This window comes from Rhinoraja longicauda, chromosome 14, assembly GCF_053455715.1.
Source record: "Rhinoraja longicauda isolate Sanriku21f chromosome 14, sRhiLon1.1, whole genome shotgun sequence".
Taxonomy (NCBI): domain Eukaryota; kingdom Metazoa; phylum Chordata; class Chondrichthyes; order Rajiformes; family Arhynchobatidae; genus Rhinoraja; species Rhinoraja longicauda.
This window is the reverse complement of record NC_135966.1, coordinates 31,682,495-31,705,605: the sequence shown is the minus strand read 5'-3', so window position 1 is coordinate 31,705,605 and position 23,111 is coordinate 31,682,495. Positions and strand designations below refer to the sequence as shown.

General features: G+C 42.9%; 1 protein-coding gene across 4 annotated transcripts in view; it reads right to left on the bottom strand.

The window, feature by feature from the left end:
- Positions 1-343: 343 nt before the first annotated feature.
- The window catches only part of LOC144600173 (E3 ubiquitin-protein ligase RNF130-like), an 83,391-nt gene continuing 60,623 nt past the window's right edge, over positions 344-23,111 (bottom strand). Inside the window, exons 6-9 of one of the 4 annotated variants that reach the window (XM_078411654.1) lie at positions 22,175-22,379; positions 15,648-15,735; positions 12,648-12,707; positions 9,690-9,814 (exon numbers count right to left, since the gene is read on the bottom strand). In XM_078411654.1, the coding sequence (XP_078267780.1) occupies positions 12,680-12,707; positions 15,648-15,735; positions 22,175-22,379 (321 nt within the window). In that variant the 3' untranslated portion in view covers positions 9,690-9,814; positions 12,648-12,679. Of the gene's footprint in view, positions 4,243-9,664; positions 9,815-12,647; positions 12,708-15,647; positions 15,736-22,174; positions 22,380-23,111 lie in introns of those variants that run through there. The other 3 variants (XM_078411653.1, XM_078411657.1, XM_078411656.1) reach the window with 3 other exon arrangements.

Genomic DNA, 23,111 nt, shown 5'->3' with positions numbered 1-23,111 from the left:
AGAGATGCTGCCTGAACCGCTGGGTTCCTCGTTAAAATCACTTTAAGGAGAAGGCACTGATCCAAATTACTGGATAGCTTGTCGCACCTACATTCATTTGACTGGGGCTTTTAGATGGGCACATGGATATACAGGGAATGGAGGGATATGACTCATGTGCGATAGAAGGGTTCAATTTAACTTGGCATCATGTTCGGCACAGACATTGTGGGACGAAGGGCCTGTCCCTGTGTTGTACTGTTCTATGTTCTAACACTGCTACACGTTAATCTCTGAGACCAATTTTTTGCAGTGGATCCAATGAGACTTCAACCCCAAAATGCAACCAGAAACACATTCAATCTAATTTCTAGGCATTTATTTACCACATCTTAAATTCATTAGCCAATTCCTTCAATACAACGAAGTAGCCAAAGTATAATACATTTTGATTGATTAAAATTCCTTTTCACCGCCAAAAAAAGTGTTAGGTATTGGCAAATGATTTGCTCCCAGAAATGATGGAGTGAGGGAGGTGGATGCTTGCGACTGAATTGGCTAAACTCAGCACAGACCGAGCAGCCCTGGAGTCGTGAAGCTTTAGTGCCGTAGGAAGTACTGATTCACTGAACACTCGGTACCTTGAAATATAAAACATGGAATTGCCTCAGTTTGCATTTCATGCTTTTAACTAATCAAAAAGGCATTCCAAACCTATATAAATAAGCAATTTAGTCTGTTGCCAGAAATGCTTGTAAATTAACTTTCAATGACACCACGTGAACAAGAACTAATGGTAATGCTCAGGCCTTCAAAACTTTACATAAACATTAGACTTTAGTTTAGACTTTAGAGATACAGCGTGGAAACAGGCCCTTCAGCCCACCAAATCCACGCTGACCAGTACACTCCACACTAGGGTCAATTCACAATTTTTACCAAAGCCAATTAACCTGTAGGCCTGCACATCTTTGGAGTGTGGGACGAAACTGGAGCACACTCATGCGGTCACGGGGCAGAACGTACAAACTCCATACAGATAGCAGCCGTAGTCAGGTTTCTGGGGATGCAAGGCAGCAGCTTCACTGTTGCGCCACTGTGCCGCCCTGATAGAATTGTTAATTCCAGACACAAAGTGCTGGAATAACTCAGTGGCTCAGGCAGCATCTCTGGATAACATGGATAGTGATGTTTTGAGTTGCGATCCTTCTTCGGACCCGACCCAAAACATCACTAATGCATGTTCTCCAGAGATGCTGCCTGAACTGCTTTGTTACCCCAGCACTTTGTTTCTTTTTTTTTGTAAACCAGCATCTGCAGTTCCTTGTTTTTACATAATTAGTTCCAGTACCGAGGGCCAGTAAGCAGATATGCTCCCAAAACCAGTGACACACATTCTGGCTTGGGTCAACTTCCTCTTTCAGTTTTCAAAAAGTAGATGAAGGTAGTTTGAGATGAATACACATTGCATCCACACCAGGGGTTGCTTTGATGACAGGCTGTAGTGTATCAGTAAGTGCAGGGCGGAGGGCTGGATTTGATATCACACAGGGGTGTGCTAGGGTATCATGCAGGGAGAGAATAGCTACTGATGGTGTTGAGCAAAACACAATGTGCTGGAGGAACTCAGCGGGTCAGGCAGCATCTGTGAAGGGAATGAACAGATGACGTTTCAGGTGGAGACCCTTCTTCAGACGGATCAGAGTAGTGGGGGAGAACGCTGGAAAAGAGAGGTGGGGGCAGGACAAAGCTTGGCAAGTGATAGGTGGATACTGGTGAGGAGGGGATTGGCAGGGGGTGAAGTGACAAAAGACTAGAGGTAAAGGAGAGAAAAGGGTGTCAGATACGGAGAAGGAAATGTAAAGCCTGAGGGAGGGATATGTGTGGAAGGGGATGGGGAGAGGGGAATAAAAGGTAACATTGAAGAAGGCTTACTCTATTGATAATGTTGCTGTCTATCTTTTGCTGCCATGTCTCATACACCGAATCCTGTGAGATGCATCTTGTCTACCTGTGGATTCAGACAGTGGCAGGCTGCTTTAATGTGCATTGTTGCATTCCATTGTGGTCTCAGCTGGTGTCTGCATCTCATAGTCAGAGAGTTGTACAGCACAGAGACAGGCCCTTCAGCCCACCTTGTCCATCAAGTTGGCATATCGGGCTAGTCCCATTTGCCTGCATTTGGTCTATAACTTCCTAATATTCCTGTACGCGTATTTGTACAAACGGCATGTGTGTACCTTTCCGGCTCGCGATTGGGAAAACTGGACCATGGATCATCCCCCTTCTTCCCTTGAGAACCACTGAGCAGTTTATTGGGCTGTTGCTTTCACACTACTGGGGATAAAACCTGCTGCTTACTCTTCAGTTGTGATATCAGTGCGACCTCAGTGTTTGCTGACCAGCCCTTGAAAATCCCACAATGAACGTTTCAATGGGAGCACTGGTCGAGCCCACCATTTCTTATAGCAGCTTTAAGGAGCTGGCGTCTCAGTGAATTCAGTGTGATCATCAAAGCATTAGGACAAGCCAGGCAGCTCCCTGTTATTCACTGAGTTCACGTCTATCTGTGTCTCTGTTTCAATTTTCCATGGCTCAATATCTCTTACGCAACAAAACCTTATCGAACTCAAAACGGAAAGATCTGCACAGCTGACTAGTATCCTCACTTCCTCTCAGAACCACTGCCTGCTTTTTTGGCTGGGAGATTTATACATATTTTCATTTTCATGAGAAGCTCTTCCTGATTTCATAAAAATGCACGTTTTTCTTTCACATCTGAAGCTATTCTTTCACACTTACAGTTGACTATATTCTCACTATGCCCCTTGTTCTGGGTGGTGTAGCAAAGGGGTCATCTTCTTTCTACCCTCTTGAAGTTCTTTATCTGCCTCAATCTGATTAACCTTTCTAAACTCGTGAAAACAAGGCCAGGTTGAAAGCTTGCTCTTATATTTTAACCCTTTAAAGATTTGTAGCATTTATATTTATTCTCCTTTGCTCTGTGTATTGAAACATTTAGCTTAGGGTTCCTAAATCAACACAGCATCATTCAGGAAATAAAATCTCTCTTCACCGCACACAGCAGCAACTCTGGAAATTGTGCTAATTTAAGCATCTATCTTCTGCTATAATTCTGGTTTGGCAAGCCCAAGTGCACCGTGAAGACTTACATATAATGAAACTGTGGAAGGCAGTAATAACAGCACATGAGGAACCAGTTGCCCTTCCAGACATATTCAACACAGATTACTGCCCACAGAGTATTAGTGTTAGTGTTCACTGTTAGTGAAAGCCCATAATATTCTGCAAGCTATCCTCAGACACGACATGCTGATTGAGATTCCTTATAGTCATACAGCGTGGAAACAGGCATGTTGACAATACCGAGCAACCTGTCCCATCTACACTAGTCCCACCTGCCTGCGTTTGGCTCAGATCCCGCTAAACCTTTCCTATCCAAGTATCGTTCTAAATGTTTCTTAAATGTTGCAAAAGTACGTGCATCAACTACCTCCTCCGGCAGCTCGTTCCATACACCCACCACCCTTTGTGTGAAAAGTTACCCGTCAGGTTCCTTTTAAATCTTACCCCACTCACCTTAAACCTATGTCCTCTGGTTCTCGATTCCCCTACTCTGGGCAAGAGATACTGTGCATTAACCCGATCGATTCCTCTCATGATTTTGTACACCTCTATAAGATCAGAATACTACACAAAATAAACTTCAGATAGCTGTCGGGTGTCAGTACAATGAGTCTTACAGCAGGAAGGATATTTAATGCTAACACTGCTGCTGAGAAGTGAGTATTAATATCTCCAGTGCACAAGGGAAGAGAAATGGAAGCTGTTATTGGGAACATTTGGCCGGCAGATTTAAGACAGTGATTTCCTTTTAAAAGTTTGGTAAGTAATCTTGGTCGAATGAGGCAAATCTAATCCATTCGTCCCAACATGATCATCTTTGTTTGGTGACATCGTGAAGAATGATAACATGAAAACTGATGTAAAGACAGGCAGCACGTGGTACTGTTCACTTCTACGTTTCCCCACATTGGATCAGGATCCACAAGACGTGGTAAAGGTTTGCAGCTTCAAACTGTGCACAGAACGTTTAAGACTGGTCCGATGTCCAGCAGGGACAGAATCAAACTCATGCTTTGTCCTGGTCAGGGTGCTCGCTGGAAGGATGAATGTCAGTCAGCTTGATCTCATACAACGTGGGCTGCTGCAGGCTGGACTCGCTGGTTTCAATCTGACCACCTGGAGAAGACACAGATACAACATGGTGGGCAGGGGTTTGAGACAGAGAGGTAGAATATTGAACAGTACAGCACAAGAACAGGCCATTCGGCCCACAATGTCTGTGCCGGCCATGATGCCTGGACCAACATTTATCTGCCTGTGCATTATGAATATCGCTCCATTCCCTGCACATTCATAAATCTCTTAACCACTGCTATTGTATCTGCAACACGTTCTAGGCACATACCACCCACCCTCTGTGTGGAAAATAAACTTGCCCGCACATCTCCTTTAAGCTTACTCTTACTTTAAAACTATGATTGCGTAAGCAAAAAAACATTGTTGCTTTCTTAAAAATAACACAATTTGCTTACGTTTTCACCAACAACCTTAAGCACACGATACATTTACGGGGAAACTAGATACATAGAATCAAAGAAGATCAACACATTCAGAGCATTATTATCTGTACTAGTCTGTGACAATGAAAGGGCAGGGCATGAAGGCTTAAGTTATAGAGTTTGAAGAAGGGTCCCGACCCGAAATGTCGCCTATCCATGTCCTCCAGAGACATTACCTGACCCGCTGAGTTACTCCAGCACTTTGTTTTCTATGCAGGATTCCAGTATCTGCAGTACCTCGTGTCTACTCTCTAGTTATAGGGAGACATTGGATAGGCTGGGGCATTTATCTTTGGAGGGTAGGATGCTGAGAAGTGATTTTATTCAGGTGTACAAGATCATGAGAGCTATGGAAAAAGTGAAGGCTGACAGTCTTTTTCCCAGGGAAGAGGATTTTAAAACTAGGCTTAAGGTCAGAAGAGAGAATTTCTTAGAACAGGTAGAGGGCACTGCTGTTCATGATGGATCGCCCAGCACGCCTGCCCAGAGTGGAGAGAGTCACACGGAGGGCCGGTAAGCGGACCTGTTGCGGGAGGGAGTGCACTGCGTCGATGGTGCTGTGGGCTACTGAAGGCCCTGTAACAGCCTGGGGCTTGGCTGGACTGGGCGCCGCTAAAAGCGGCCAAGCGCACGGACCGAACGCGACCTACAGCGGTGGAGGACCCCGTGGCTATGCTTGACCAGGCCAACCCTGCAACGCCACTAGGATAACGCGCCTTCTTGGTCAGGTCAAGAGCCCTGCGCGTACAATAACTGGGACTCGAAAATGGCGCCAAAATGGCGACTTTGTATACTGTCTCGGTGTACTACTGCTATATACTTGTACTGTATCTGAGATGCAGCTGAGTGCTTATGTATAATGATACTTGTACTGAACTGTATACAAAAATAAACTTCACTGTACCTCAGTACATGTGACAAATAATATACCACTGAACCATTGACAAATTAATGACATTAACTGCCTTTGTTCCAAATCCCTTCTTGTGTTTGACCAGGAAACCCACTTAGCATCGAATTTTCAATAGACTGCCAGCCTCAGATGCTTTTAGCTAGAGGAGAGGGAAGGGTGGGGTAAAGTGGGTAAAAGTGTACAAAATCATGAGAGGAATAGATTGGGTAAACACACAGAGCCTTTTGCCCAGATCGAGAATCGAGAACCAGAGGAGTGAGGGAGGAAAGATTTAATGGGAATCTGATGGGTATCTTTTTTTTTTACACACAAAGGGTGGTGGTTGTATGGAACAGGCTGCCGGATGAGGTAGTTGAGGCAGGTACTATCGCAACATTTTAAGAAACATTTGGACAGGTACATGGATAGGGTGGATTTAGAGGGATATGAGCCAAAAGCAGGCATGTGGAACTAGTGCAGATGGGGCATGTTGGTAGGCGTGGGCAAGCTGGGCCGAAGGGTCTGTTTCCACACTGTATGACTATATGACACTCATTCCATATGTCCACAGTGGTTTCTGACAGAGACCTGAACCTCCTGGCGAAATTCAAAGTGGTTGATTATTTTAAATTATACAATCATAGAGTGTGGTAACAGGCTCTTCGGCCTATATACCCACCACCCTTTGTGTAAAAAAGTGACCCCTCAGGTTCCCATTTAATCTTCCCCCCCTCACCTTAATCTGTGCCCTCTGGTTCTCGAAGAGCATCCTCCAGCACCATCCACTCTCAAAGCCCCACCATGTTCATCTAAACTCAAGGTTAATCAGCCCTCACAGTCCTGACTTCTGGCAAAGAGTTGCAGAATCTACAGAGCACCTTTGCCAGGCTCTAGATCCGGTGTAACACATCAAGTTTACTGGGCAACCACAATTCACACAGAGGCAATGAGAATTATAATTCCTTGCTGTTAATTTTACCAATGATAAGTCGTGGACCGATCACATTGTGCAAACAGCCAAGAAGACACACCAAAGCCTTTCCCCACTCCCACCCAGCAGAAGGTACAGAAGTTTGAAAGCACACACCACCAGACTCAGGAACAGTTTCTTCCCATCTGTTATCTGGCTTCCGAACAGCCCTTCCATAAGCTAAGGCACTGTCCAATTCACCTCTACCCCATTGCGGACATTGGACTTTGTCTCTGACATTCTTGCGCTACATTGCGGAGAACTATATTCTGCACTTTGTATCTTCCCCTTTGCTCTGCCTATTGTACTTGAGTTTGACTTGATTGTATTTATGTATACTATTACCTGATCTGTTTGGATGGCATACAAAACAAAACTTTTCACTGTTTATTGCAGGGCAATAATAAACCTAAACCAAGGTACTTAAACCTTAAACTTTTTTGTTTGTTATGCTGGGCTCCTTCCTTTGCAGCTCCAAATGCTGTTCTCCCAGAAAGCAGGCCCTGATCTTTTACCAAGGCACCAAGCATCATCATAAGCTCCTGAAGAATGAAGGGTTTGAAGGAGGGTCCCGAACTAAAACGTCAAATAGCCATTTTCTCCCGAGATACTGCCTGACCTGCTGAGTTACTCCAGCACTTTGTATCCTTTGCTCCTAACGTCTCATTCCCTTGTACAGTCACAGCGATCAGCGCCAAGCTCACAGCAGTCGGTGCTGGGCTACAATATCGTCCAACCAAGAGCTAGTTCGTCAGAGTTAGGTCAGAGTAAAAACCTTTATGACCACCCTTCAATGCCAGGCTTACCATGTTGTACACAACTGAAATCTGTAGTCCAGGGGCGAGGGGGGGATAGGGTTGTCTGCAAACAGAAACATCATTGGTGCCACACTGCTACGTCCAACTCGGGCACCTGTTTGGATGCAACAAAATCTCTCGGCCATGATCACTGCTCAGCTTGCAAAAAAAAACTTAATTGAAATAATATAACTAAATTAAATTAGAAAATTTAATATGATTTGAATGTAATAGACAAGAATGCCTCCGTGGCACTAACATTTATATTCTCGCTTGCAAATCCTCCATGGCTCAACTTGTGTTCTTTGCAGATTTTTTTTTTGTAAAGAAAAAGGTGCTGGTATGTTTGATTAATAAAGTACATCTCATGTGGCCAGAAAATAAGACATTGACATTTAAAATTCTAGAGGTTCCAATCGCCTGTAAAATGTTAAATGTCATTATTCTGTTTCCTGGCCAAGTGGCCAATGTTTGTTAATTGTACATATTAATCAGCACCTCAGTGTTTAGAAATAAGCACTGCATAGAACACAAAGATCAGCCATGAAGATGCAAGAATATAAATGCAGATGCCAGGAAGTCAGTTTATTGTTATTTGTGCCGATGCGTCACAAAGCACTGATTCTAAGCACGCAATGCAACTAACTCAAGGAAACAGTCAGGGACCTGCACAAACACATTGGCTCTTCCCACCCTTCTGTGGGGAATGAAATCTTTCTAGCTAATGAGGTATAACAGGAGTTTGACAATACCTGCATGCAATGTAAAAATTACATTGTGAATTGCAATGAACTTAGTTTTCAAAATCATCATTCCCCAGGAACATGAATGGTTAAGATGAGGGGGGAAAAAAACTGCAGATGCTGGTTTAAATCGAAGGTAGACACAAAATGCTGGAGCAACTCAGCGGGTCAGGCAACATCTCGGGAAAGAAGGAATGGGTGACGTTTCGGGGTCGAGACCCTTCTTCAGACTGATGTCAGGGGAGGGGGCGGGACAAAGATGGGATGTAGTCGGAGACAGGAAGACTGGTGGGAGAACTGGGAAGGGGGAGGGGATAGAGAGGGGAAGCGGGGACTACCTGAAGTTAGAGAAGTCAATGTTCATACCACTGGGGTGTAAACTGCCCAAGCGAAATATGAGGTGCTGTTCCCCCAATTTGTGCTGGGCCTCACTCTGACAATGGAGGAGGCCCAGGACAGAAAGGTCAGATTGGGAATGGGAGGGGGAATTGAAGTGCTGAGCCACCGGAAGATTAGGTTGGTTGAGACAGACTGAACGGAGGTGTTCAGCGAAATGATCGCCGAGCCTGAGCTTGGTCTCGCGGATGTGGAGAAGTTGACATCTGGAACAGCGGATACAATAGATGAGATTGGAGGAGGTGCAGGTGAACCGCTGCCTCTCCTGGAAAGACTGTTTGGGTCCTTGGATGGAGTCGAGTGGGCAGGTAAAGGGACAGGTGTTGCATCTCCTGCGGTTGCAGGGGAAAGTACCTGGGGAGGGGGTGGTTTGGGTGGGAAGGGACGAGTGGGCCAGGGGGTTTTGGAGGGAATGGTCTCTGCGGAAAGCAGAAAGGGGTGGAGATGGGAAGATGTAGCCAGTAGTGGGATTGCGTTGGAGGTGGCAGAAATGTTGGAGGATAATTTGTATGCGATGGCTGATGGGGTGGAAGGTGAGGACAAGGGGGACTCTATCCTTGTTACGAATGGGGGGGGGAAGGGGAGCAAGATCGGAGCTGTGGGATATTGAGGAGACCCTAGTGAGAACCTCATCTATAATGGAAGAGGGGAACCCCCGTTTCCTAAAGAATGAGGACATCTCCGATGCCCTAGTATGGAACACCTCATCCTGGGCGCAGATGCGGCGTAGATGGAGGAATTGGGAGTAGGGGATAGAGTTTTTACAGGAAACAGGGTGGGAAGAAGTGTAGTCAAGATAGCTATGGGAGTCCATAGGTTTGTAGTAGATGTCGGTCACTAGTCTGTCTCCTGTGATGGAGATGGTGAGATCCAGAAATGGTCGGAAGATGGTCCAAGTATATTTAAGAGCAGGATGGAACTTAGTGGTGAAATTGATGAAGTCAGTGAGTTCTGCATGGGTACAAGAAGGTAGCACCAATGCAGTCGTCAATGTAGAGGAGGTAGAGTTCAGGGACAGGGCCAGTGTACGCCTGGCACAGGGATTGTTCGACGAACCCTACAAAGAGGCTGGCATAGCTAGGGCCAATGCAAGTGCCCATAGCTACGCCTTGGATTTGGGTTAAGATTTCTTCAAAACTAATCAACTCACAGCTCAGCAGAGTTGAAGTGCTTCGACAAAATCTTAACCTGATTTGATGAACTTGATAAATAACGGTGTAAACAAATATAGTTCCATTTTTTTTATTGAAGGACAATTCTAACAAAGCTTTCTTTAAGTGGAGAAGGTGAAAAAATAACATATAAAAAATAGATTTTGCTTCAGCAGAACTCCAAATTCAGCTCCAAGTGCTCTGTTGCTACTGCAGGACTGAATTCAACACGATACAAGCCTGTGAAGAGAAGGAACATTTTATAACGTTGTGCTCTAAAAAGATTTTTCAATATTATAATTTTCACTGTTTAAAAAATATAATTCAGGTTTAGTTTACAAGAAATTATTATTAAACCGAGAACATGCAAATAGTTTTCATTTGCAATTTAACGCAGTATATTGCATATAATATTGCCAACAATTATTCCTCCTTCCATAATGTAGCTTCAATACGACATTTCACATCACAACACTCGTGTTATTCTGATAGACATGGTAAAGTCTCACCTCTGAAAGGGAAGTGGGGCCTGCTTAAAGGATAGGTTGAGTAAAGTACTTTGTTGAGGACCAGAGGCCACAAAGTGTGGAGTAACTCAGTAGGTCAGGCAGCATCTCTGGAGAACAGGGGTAGGTTACGGACCGTGTTGGGACCCTTCTTCAGACCCAAAACGTCACCTATCCATGATCTCCAGAGATGCTGCCTGACTTCCTGAGTTACTCTAGCACTTTGTGTCCTTTTGTGTATCAACCAGCATCTGCAGTTCCTTGTTTCTAGATCGTTGAGGATTTCGGTGGACAGGGAAAAATTTACTCTTATTTATGAACTATAGATCTACCTCAATACCATAATTCCAACCCAACATTTCCAAACTCCTGGACCTAGAAGTCACTAAATCCATCTGCAACTGCATCCTTGACTTCCTACCCACAGATCACAATCCATGAGGATACGTGACAATACCTCCTCCATGATAATTCTGAACATCAGTGCCGTGTAATGAAGTGTTCGCAATGCCCTAGTACACTTCCTATTTTCTCACAGCTGGGCATCCAAATTCTGCTCTAACTCCATTTACAAGTTTGCAGATGACACCATGGTACCGGGCCAGATCTCAGACAATGTCAAGATGCAGTACAGGAATGAGAGAGAGAAAGAGAGAGAGAGAGAGAGAGAGTTACAAGGTGTCAAGATAACAACCTCTCTTTCAACGTCAGCAAATGATGGAGTCAGTCATCGACGTCAGTAAGTGGGATGGAGTACAAGTTCCTGTCTGTATCATGGTGCTGACGTAGAGATGGTCGAAAGCTCCAAGTTTCTAGGTGCAAATATCACTGACAATTTGGCCTTGTTCAAACACATTGAGGGTACTGCCAAAAGAGCACACTAACCCTTCCAGTTCCTAAAAAGACCAAGGAAATTCAATATCTTTTCAATCCCACATCCAACTTTGTCGGTGCCAAAATGTGGTGCCACCTGTGTACTGCCTAGGTGCGGTCTGCTATATGATTTTACCAGGTTGTATGCAAAACAAAGCATTTCACTGTACCCTTGGCACATGTGACAATAAAGTATAATTGAATCACTCACACCTTCACTTCCTGGCCTTTGCTTGCCTCAACTAAGTCCAATGTAATTTAAAGAAACAACATCTCATCTTTCATGTAGATGCATTGAAACCCTGGCGACTTACCGAATAGTGAAAGGCCTGGATAGGATGAATATGGAGAGGATGTTTCCACTGGTGAGAAAGTCTAGGAAAGAGGTCACAGCCTCAGAATAAAAGTACGTACCTTTAGAAAGGAGATGAGGAGGAATTTATTTTGTCAGAGGGCGGTGAATCTGTGGAATTCATTGCCACAGATGGCTGTGGAGGCCAAGTCAATGATATTTTTAAGACGGAGATTGACAGATTCTTGATTAGTAAGGGTGTCAGGGGTTTTGGGGAGGAGAATGTAGTTGAGAGGGAAAGACAGATCAGTCATGATTGAATGGTGGAGTAGACTTGATGGGCCGAATGGTCTAATTCTGCTCGTAGAACCTATAAACTGATGACTCGACTAAATTCATTGATTTCAGATAACCAATCTTTCCTCCCTGTATCAGAATCAGTCGCCTTTGATGCAAGGTCATCCACCTGTAACTTAGTTGTTCTCTCTCCATAGATGCTAAGTATTTCCAGCACTCTTTTTATTTCAACTTTCCAGCAACTGTTGTATTCTGCATCTACCATCTACACTTCACGCTGCCTCGGCAAGGCCACCAGCATAATCAAGGACCAGTCTAACCCTGGTCATTCGCTCTTCTCCCCTCTCCCATCAGGCAAGAAGTGCCGAAGCTTGAAAACACATACCTCTATATTCAGGGACAGTTTCTTCCCAGCTGTTATTGGGCAAATGAACCATCCTCTCACCAGCTAGAGTGTGGTCCTGACCTCCCATCTACCTCATCGGAGACATTTAAACTATCTTTAATCGGATTTTATTTTGCACTAAATGTTGTGCCCTTCATCCTGTATCTGTATACTGTGGACGGCTTGATTGTAATCATGTATAGTCTTGTCTTTGACTGGATAGAAAGCAACAAAAGCTTTTTGTGGTACACATGACAATAATAAACTAAAGTAAACTCAAAGTTGCAGCATCTTTCCATTCCCTCGCCTCATTCATCTGCTTCTGTTAATCACATTTGTTGTCTGAAATCGTGTCACCTGGATGACCTTGATCCCTAACCCTCTCACATTCAATCGCTTTGTCTTCTCCACCTATTTACCTCTCTGCAACTCATTACAAGTTTCTGTTTCTCACTTTCACAGTATTATGATAGATTACTGAAATAAAACATTAACTCTGTTTCTTTCTCCGTTATACTGGGGGATTCGCAGCGGCTGAAAGAGCATCTACTGAAATAAAACATTTTCATTCCCTTTCTTTCTCCATAGATACTTGCTGAGCTGCTGAGGATCCCTGGTGCATTCGATTTTTATTTGGGGTTGTCAGCACCTGCAGTTTTGTTATTATTTCTCAATTACATTTAAAATTAATAAGGTGGAGTCTCTTGGTAAAGTACTTACATGTACAATTATCTTCTTTCACTTCCATTCTTTCACCACTGTGCTGTCTGATTTTCATTTCTAGAATGGGAATCATACTATTCGTTTAACAAGCATTTTTAATTTCATTCAATGTGTTTTGGAACATTTTTTCTTTTGGAGCGTAGGAAGCTGAAGTGTGACCTTAATGAGGTGTACAAGATCATGAGGGGCATGGATAAAGTGAACGCTCAGTCTATTTCCCAGGTTAGAGGTTTTCTAAAACTAGAGGGCATAGGCTTAAGGTGAGAGGAGAGAGATTTAAGAGGGTCCTCAGGGGCAACTTTTTCACTCAGATGGCAATTTTCATCAAAGCTGCCAAAGGGAACAACAGAAGCAGATCCAACTATAACTTTTAAAAGACATTTGGATAGATATATGGATAGGAAAGGTTTGGAGGGTTGAGTCACACGCTTGTAAATGGGACTAGCTCAATTGGCCAACTTGTTGGGCACGGACAAGGTTAGTCAAAGGTGCTGTACAGCTCTATCTGATTGCAACATCAATCTGTCTTTTGTATGTTAGTCTATAATGCTTAAAAAATCCTACATAATGCAATGGCAAACTCTTCAATGGTCTGGAGGGTTCAGGTGCTTTAAGTAGTTGAGTGGCAGTAATTTATTTCTGAGAAGGCAACAATCTCAAATAAGCTGATCTGTGAATTATTCTATTAATGACATTAATTAGAATCTAGTTACATCTCCTTACCTTTCTAAGATAGATTCTGCTTGTTCCTCCCCCAGCCTATTTTAACATTACCACCATCAATCAAAGTTTTCAGAATTTGGGAAATACCATTTTTTATTTAAATAAATGATCTTTTAACTATGGGTGAAGAGTTCACGCCAACCAGATACAATCTTTAAACCGTAATCGAGTGGCATTAGGAAACATCTAGATAATCTAAGACAGTGAATGCTGAATTAATTATTTTGAATTGAGGTTAACAAAATTATAATATCCAATGGTGTTAAGTGATAAGGAACCAAGACATGGATGGAGTTAAGATGCCATGAATTAATTGAATGGCTTAACAGGTTTCAAGAGTTGAAAATCAAAGGACTGGATGACTAATAATTGCTTCTCTCCTCCACTTCCAGTGCATAATGCTCCTCTGTTAGTGGAACAGTTTTATTGCTGTTAATGTATTACAGTTATGGGGAGGGAATTAGCACAGAGCTAATTATTAGTTAGTTATTCTTAAATATGTAGTTATTAATGCACACCAGTAAATCTATCGGTCATCCTACTCTAGAATCAACTAAAACTCATCCAAGATGGAATACCAATATAGAAATAATTGAACTGGATGAGTTCCAAACAGGAGTTTGAAATCCAGGGCAAACCAAACTGTGCATCTCAGTGTACACCACAGAAACAAGTCCTTTAGCCATCATGTCCATGCCAAACCTTTTGCTATTTACCCACATTAGGTTAATTTCCTTCTTTGCCTTATCGATGCAGGTATCAATCTAAATATCTCTCAAACATGCTGATTGTATCTGATTCCACCTCCTCCTCCAGCAACCAGTTTCAGTTCTCAACCCATGCTTTGTGAAAAAATCTTTCCCCTCAAATCCGTTTTAAAACTCCATCCTTTCATCTCAAATCTATGGTTGCATGTTTTTGGTATAAAAAACATAGAACAGTACAGCACAAAAATGGGCCTTTTGCCCCATAATGTCTGTGGTGAACATGATGCCAATACCATCTCTTATCTGCCTGCTGAATCCATATCCCTCCAATCCCTGCATATCCATGTGCCTATCCAAAAGTCTCTTAAACGCCACTGTCGTATCTGCCTCCACCACCAACCCCATTCTAGGCACTCACCACCCTATGTGTAAAAAAAGTTGCCGCGCACATCTCCTTGAAACTTTGCTCCTCTCACCTTAGGTCTTTGATTTTTCCAATCTGATACCGTTACCATGGGAAAAAAATATTCTGATTATCAGCACCATCTAGTCCTCTTATAATTTTATAGACCTCTATCAGGACACTCCTCAGCTTTCTTCACTCCTGGAGAAATAAGACCAGTCTATCCAATCTCTGGAGTCAGGGGTTATCAGGAGAAGGCAGGAGAATGGGGTTGAGAGGTGAGGTTAGATCAGCCATGATTGAATGGTGGTGTAGACATGATGGGCTGAATGGCCTAATTCTTCCCCTACAACTTATGAACTCTCACTGTCATTACAGTCCTCTAATCCAAACAACATCCTCCGTACTCTCTCCAGCACAACCATGTCTTCCTATAGTGTGGCAACCGGAACTGTGCACAATACCTCATTTTGTGGTCTAACAAGTGTTATGTAATGTTACAACATAGCGTTCTGTTCTACGATGGCAAGCATGCTCTCTGTCTCAGCACCCTTCAATTGGCGTTGCCACTTTCAAGGACCTACTAGACCATCAATCATAGAAGCATAATTAGGCCATTCGGCCCATGAAGTCTGCTCCACCATGTGATCATGGCTGATCTATTTTTCCCTCTCAATCCCATTCTCCCTCTGGCTGAAGAAATTACTCCTCATCTCCATTCTAAAGGTACGTCCTTTGATTCGGAGGCTGTGCCCTCTGGTCCTAGACTCTTCCACTAGTGGAAACATCCTCTCCATATCTCTTTGTTCATCAACATTTGCTTGGTACCCCACTATTTACTGGACTACCCCTACCCGTATTGACTTGTGGAGGAGGGGTAAGGAGATCCACCAGGATGTGATCCGGGATGCAGGGCTCCAGTTATGAGGAGAGAGTGGAGGGACTCTGTTCTTCCTGGAGCAGAGGAGTTTAGGAGGGCAAATGGCTGAGGTACATAAACACTTTTAGAAAAACAGCATGGGTTAATTTACACATAGTTATTAAGTCAGTCAATTTATTTTTTGAATAACTCATTGGGAGATCACTTTCAAATTGTTACACTTTGAAACATCAGCTGGAAAATACCATGATTTATGAAACAAAATTGAAAAACTAAATACTTACTCGTTGTCTGCTGTTGTTGCTTTGATTATCATGTAGAAGAGAGTGAGAGCACTAAGCACGCCAAAACTTGCAATAATAAGCCATTCCTCTGTTAACAAAGGAAAGGTAAATCACTCCAGGAACTGCACGTGAAAATGGTGAGATTCCTCTAGACAGAAGCAGTGGTGGCAGCAACAGAGACAGCATCCAGGATCAGAGAGTGAAGCAGAATCAATGAGAGTGCAGTGTGAGGAAGTAGACAGCAAGATCATTAGGCTTCAAAAGAAATCATACACCTAATGGAAATATTGGTCCCACTGTATAATCTATAAATAACATACCGACTTGGACACCATCGAAGAGATCTGGAGGTGCTGCCTCGAAAAGGCAGGCAATATCAAAGACGCACACTACCCTGGCCATGCGTTCATCTCACTACTACCACCAGAAGGTTCAGAAGTCTGAAACCAGTGACCTCCAGGTTCTAAAAAGCTTCTTCCCAGCAACCATCAGGCTGTTTAACACGACACAACACTAACCTCAGCAACTATGATTAGTGTTTAGTTTAGTTTAGAGATTTGGCATGGAAACAGACCCTTCGGCCCGCTGAGTCTGCGCCGACCAGCGAACCCTGTTCACCAGCACTATCCTGTGCACTAGGGACAATTTACAATGTTTACCAAAGCTAATTAACCTACAATCCTGTATGTCTTTGGAATGTGGGAGGAAACCGGAGCAGAAAAAATCCATGCAGTTACGGAGCGAAGGTACAAACTCCGTACAGACAGTACCCGTAGTCAGGTTCGAACCCGGGTCTCTGGGTCTGTAAGGCAGCAACTTTACCACTGCGCTACCGTGAACTTCAGTGGAAAGCTACAACACATATAGACACAAGATTAGTTATCATTCCACGTGTTAGTTGACAGGTTCAAAAGTGAAGATCATTAAAACACAAGATCTCTAAACAATATTACTAGCTACCATGCAATTTGGTTAAGGTGTTTCCTTAAATGATATCTTCGCATTGTTGTCAAACTCTGGTTAAAGAAATATACGCAAAGTCTGAAGAAAAGTCCCAATCCGAAATGTCACCTATCCATGTTTTCCAGATATGCTGCCTGACCTGCTGAATTTATCCATCAATTTTCAAGTGTTCAACACAATCATCCCCTCCAAAAATTAATTACTGATCTCCAAGATCTGGGCCTCTGCATCTCCCTCTGCAACCGGATCCTTGATTTCCTCAGGGGGAGCCCTCAAAAAGTGAAGACCAGTAGCATCTGACTGACCATCAACACTGGTCCACCTCAAGGCCATGTTCTTAGCTCCCTGCTCCAATTTCTTTACACCCATGACTGTGGGGTTACGTACTGCTCCAATACATTCTACACATTTGCCCACAACACCACTGTTGTTGGTTGAATCATGAGTGAGGGAAGAGATAGAACACCTGGTTGAGTGGTGCCACAACAACAACCTCTCAATCATAATGTCATAAGCCATGTGATAGGAGTAGAATTAGGCCATTTGGCCCATCAAATCTACTCCGCCATTCAATCATGGCTGGTCTATCTCTCTCTCCTAACCCCATTCTCCTGCCTTCTCCCCATAACCTCTGACACCTGTACTAATCTAGAATCTATCTATCCCTGCCTTAAAAATATCCACTGACTTGGCCTCCACAGCCTTCTATGGCACAGAATTCGACAGATTGACCACTCTCTGACTAAAGAACGTCAAAGTCAACAAGACCAAGGAACTGATCGTTGACTTCAGAAAGGGGATGTGGGGAGCCCTTGTGCCAGTTTTCATTGGTGGGCTAGTGGTGGAGAGAGCTTCAGATTCCTGGGTATTAATATCTCTAATGACTTTCCTGGGCCCAGCATATGGACGTAACCACAAAGAAGGTGCATCTACTTTCTCAGAAGTTTAAAGAGATTCATCACTGAACAAACCTTTACAGGTGCACTGAGAAAGTATCCTGACTGATTGCATCATGGCCCGCTACGGCAATTCCAACGTACAGGAATGCAAGCGGCTGCAGGGAATGGCGGACTCAGTCCAGATCATCACAGGTGCCTTTCCCACCACTGAAAACATGTACATGAGGTATTACCTCAAGAAGGCAGTATATATCTTTAAGAATCCTCACCATCCGAGCCATATCCTCTTCTCGCTGCCACCGTCCGGCAGGAGGTACTGAAGCATGAAGTCCCACAACACCAGGTTCAAGAGCAGCTACTTTCCTGCAGATATCAGGTTCTGACAGGCCCACACAACCCTAATCCTATCTTGAACACGGAATACTATGGACCACCAGTTGCATTCTCTAATTGTGTTTTGTAATAATGTCTTGTGTTTTTGCCCAGTTTTCTTTCTTTTAGAAATTTAATGTGAAATTTAAGTATAAATTATGCATGATTTTTGTGTGCTTGTCTGAGTCTATGTGCCTGTGATGTTGTAAGCAAGGTTTTTTTTATTGTATCTGTACCTCACCATACTTGTGCATGTGACAATAAACTCTACTTGACTTGACCTTACTTGACTTAAGAACTCATGTAAAATCTCACGTAAAAAACTAAAATCAAATTAATGCATAAGTAACATTTCTAATATCATTTCAATCAAACATGGCCTTCTATGACCAGCCAAGAAACCACTATGTGGGAGGACTTGCATTAATTGAATTAATCTGTACAAACAAATGTTAGAATTAATACCAGATACGACTACTCATTTTAATTCAGTTGGTATAAATCAATAGTAATTTCTTGCTGTAGCTGAATTAAAACACATTTTTAAAAGTTGCTTTGTCTCAGAACCACAGCTTAATTTCAGCTTCGAGTTCACATTTTATCTCTAATGCTCCACAGTCGTCAAAGCTGAATTGGTTATCAGAAAATATGAAATGTTTGCAATTAAAACTTTGACCTTTTGTCTTTAGTTCAAAATTTCTTCTCAACCTTCAACCTGAAGACATTTAACAAAATAAAGAAAAACACTTCTGCCTACAACATAGAAACACTGATGCATGTGATGAATGTTTGAAGAAAATTAAAACTAGTAATTTTGCACATTAAGACAGGTATAAAAACAAATACTGTACCTCTTATTGAAACTACTTAATGGAAAAGCACCTTTGACTACCTTGGAAAACATTAATAGTGCTGGCTGTCTATGCCTGCTCTTTGGAAGGCTCTCCACTGACTTGCAATGCCTCTGCTATTTCCCTGCATCTAATTCCCTTTTGTAGATTACCATTACCATTCTGTAATCCTTTCAGGCAATAGATTCCAGATCACAACAAATCACTCCGTTAAAATCTTTCTTCTGACTGAAGAAGAATCCCAACCCGAAACGTCATCGATCCATGCTCTCCAGAGATGCTGCCTGATTTGTTGAGTTACTCCAGCACTTTGTATCTTTTTTTTATTAATACCAGCATCTGCAGTTCCTTTTTCTACCTCTTTCTTCTCCTCATTATCTTATGGTTTCTTATTTTTGCTGTCACCTTAAATCTGATTATAATAATGTGAGGACATTAGGCCATTCGGCAACTTAGAGGAGACAGACGTTCATTTATTTTGGAAGAAATACCCAATAGTTCCCGCGTATTTTGCCATTATTTTTCACATTCTGTCATAGTGTACATAAAACCTCACGGCAGTATTGAAGATTTGATCAATAAAGCAAATAAGATGTTCAGCAAAATAGGTATTATGTTAGAGCAGTGAGAAGGACACTGAATAGGCAGTGTGGCACGAAAGCTCAGAAGCATGCTAGCATTATAACAGATCGTTTCAATGATTGATAAGCCATCAGAAAGTATTCTACAATTATTAAATCAATACATCTCAGTCTGATTGAAGATGTATGTTTCAAGGTAAACAGCTCCAGCATGCAATCCATAATTCCATCCACCATTCATTTTAAAAAGCATCACAGAATGCAGAAGAAAAGATTTTAACATGACTGGTACAAGTATAAAGGAAAGAAGACATTGGGAAATTTTAACCGTTGGCGTGGTTCTTACTCATTGCAACCTGATGTTTTCTAATGTTTTGAATGAAACAAATATGTTTTTCTCTTAAAAAGACTAAAATTGTCATTAAAAGTGAATGGAATGAACAATATTTTGAGGGGAAGGGTTGCTTGGTGGGGAATGAAGGAAATAGAGGTAAAATAAGTAAACGAGAGTATGACTGGATGTGGAATACAACCTAACTCTGACTGCCCACGACCAAGTGAGTTTAAGAGCGACACAAATTACTGGAGTAACAGGCTGCTTCACTGGAAAGGTGATGTTTTTTTGGGTTGGGACCTATCTTCAGACTGATTGTAGTAAAATGGAGAAAGCTAGATAAGAGGTGAGGGCAAGACAGCCTGGCAATTGACAAGTGAGGGGAGAGTTTGATTGTCAGATGGATGGACAAGGGGGAGAGATGGAGAGAAGACAAAAGGTTGAGATAAGGAGAGGAGTGAAATGTGAAGAGATATAGGTGGAAGGGTGGGCTGAAAGATGGCAGATGGAGTTTAATGCTGATAAGTGTGAGGTGCTGCATTTTGGTAGGACAAATCAAAATAGGACGTACAGAGTAAATGGTAGGGAATTGAGGAATGCAGTGGAACAGAGGGATCTGGGAATAACTGTGCATTGTTCCCTGAAGGTGGAATCTCATGTGGATAGGGTGGTGAAGAAGGCGTTTGGTATGCTTGCCTTTATAAATCAGAGTATAGAAGTTGGGATGTAATATTAAAATTGTACAGGGCATTGGTGAGGCCGAATCTGGAGTATGGTGTGCAGTTCTGGTCGCCAAATTATAGGAAGGATGTCGACAAAATGGAGAGGGTACAGAGGAGATTTACTAGAATGTTGCCTGGGTTTCAGCACTTAAGCTACAGAGAGAGGTTGAGCAGGTTGGGTCTTTATTCTTTGGAGCGTAGAAGGTTGAGGGGGGACTTGATAGAGGTTTTTAAAATTTTGAGAGGGACGGACAGAGTTGACGTGGGTAGGCTTTTCCCTTTGAGAGTGGGGAAGATTCCAACAAGGGGACATAGCTTCAGAATTGAGGGACAAAAGTTTAGGGGTAACATGAGGGGTAACTTCTTTATCATCATATCATATCATATATATACAGCCGGAAACAGGCCTTTTCGGCCCTCCAAGTCCGTGCCGCCCAGTGATCCCCGTACATTAACACTATCCTACACCCACTAGGGACAATTTTTACATTTACCCAGCCAATTAACCTACATACCTGTACGTCTTTGGAGTGTGGGAGGAAACCGAAGATCTCGGAGAAAACCCACGCAGGTCACGGGGAGAACGTACAAACTCCTTACAGTGCAGCACCCGTAGTCAGGATCGAACCTGAGTCTCCGGCGCTGCATTCGCTGTAAAGCAGCAACTCTACTGCTGCGCTACCGTGCACCCACTCAGAGGGTGGTGGCTGTATGGAATGGGCTTCCGGCGGAAGTGGTGGAGGCAGGCTCGATTTTATTATTTAAGAGTAAATTGGATAGGTATATGGAAAAGAGGGGATTAGAGGGTTATGGTCTGAGTGCAGGTAGATGAGACTAGGTCAGGGAGAGTGGTCGGCGTGGACTGGTAGGGCCGAACGGGCCTGTTTCCGTGCTGTAGTTGTTATATGGTTATATATGGTTATATGGAAAGGGATGAGGGGGTGTTTATGCAGTTTAGTGGGAAATGGGTGTACATCTGGGTGTTGCACAAGGAAGGGGAGGGGGTGGGGGAAGTAGGAGTGAGAGGGGGTGGTGGGGGAGTTGGGATGCTACCTAAAACTGGAGAATTCATTATTCATACTGTTGGGTTGTAATCCACCTAATTTTAAATGAGACGTCAGAATTATTTTCTGCCACTTGGAGGCACCAATCTTCAAGGCAACCAGCATTTAAAGAAGGAAGCAGCTTTCAGTCATCTGGTCTCATACCAGCAGGCTACCAAAAGTTAGATATGGCTCCCTCACAATTAGGTTAAAGTAATAGCTAGCAAAAATATTTTTTTTCCTGTAAAACTTCCCAGTTAAATTCATGATATTCATTTATAAAGAGAAAGGTTGCTTACACGACAAAGGGATCAGCTATAATACAACTGGAGAACATGGATAGGCGACATTTAGGGTTGGGACCCTTCGTTAGAAGCCTGAAAAGGAGTCTAAAGTCTAAAACTCAAAGAAGCTATTTGGAACTAGAAACAAACCAGAAACGGTATAGACTATGTGAAGAAGGGTCCCAACTCAAAACATCACCTATCCATGTTCTCCAGGGATGCTGCCTGACCTGCGGATTTATTCCATCACTTCATGGCTTTTTTGGTAAACCAGCATCTGCAGTTCCTTGTGTCTATCTTTGGCACATTGTTCATGTATACCTGCAGACATTTATTTTTGATCAATCTATAAGGACAATAAATACTTTAAAATGATTGCACGAAGGATAGTCAGTTCTTTTGCAAGGGGATGAGAAAATCATGGCTGTTTTCTGCTTCCATTTCTTGTTTTAACAATACTAACAACAGGATATCTTACTGGTTACGGTGACATTCATTTCCCTGGTTCGTGGTACAAATAGTTCTTCTTGACCCATCTGCGAACTCCCCAGAAATCGTAGTGGTTCGAGACTGATGGAGCCATCGCTGCTAACATCAGTAGGCATAGATCTCTGATTGGCAAGTGATTCCCCGGCCGCTCGATTCACATCAAGTGCTGAAGTCTCTGCACATTGCGAGTCTGGCTGCAAAGGATCGATCAATCATTGAGCTTTGCAAGTGCCTATCATTAACAAAATTACTTCAATACATGTTAGAGCCTGAGGTGTGAGCATCATCTCTATTCAAATCTGTGAATACCTGGTGTTTTATCCAGAGTTTGGGAATCGAGAACCAGAGGACATAAGTTTAAGGTGAGGAGGGAAAGATTTAGGTTAAGTTAGGAAATGGGTAAGTACAAAGAGGTCTGGGTGTCCTTGTTCATCAGTCACTTAAAGTTACCATGCAGATACAGCAGGCAGTGAAGAAAGCTAATAGCATGTTGGCCTTTATGACAAGAGGAGTTGAGTATAGGAGCAAAGAGGTCCTTCTGCAGTTGTACAGGGCCCTAGTGAGACCGCACCTGGAGTACTATGTGCAGTTTTGCTCTCCAAATTTGAGGAAGGACATTCTTGCTATTGAGGGAGTGCAACGTAGGTTCACCAGGTTAATTCCCGGAATGGCGGGACTGTCGTATGTTGAAAGACTGGAGCGACTAGGCTTGTATATATTGGAATTTAGAAGGATGAGAGGGGATCGTATTGAAACATATAAGATTATTATGGGTTTGGACACACTAGAGGCAGGAAACATGTTCCCAATGTTGGTGGAGTCTAGAACCAGGGGCCACAGTTTAAGAATAAGGGGTAGGCCATTTAGAATGGAGATGAGGAAAAACTTTTTCAGTCAGAGAGTTGTAAATCTGTGGAATTCTCTGC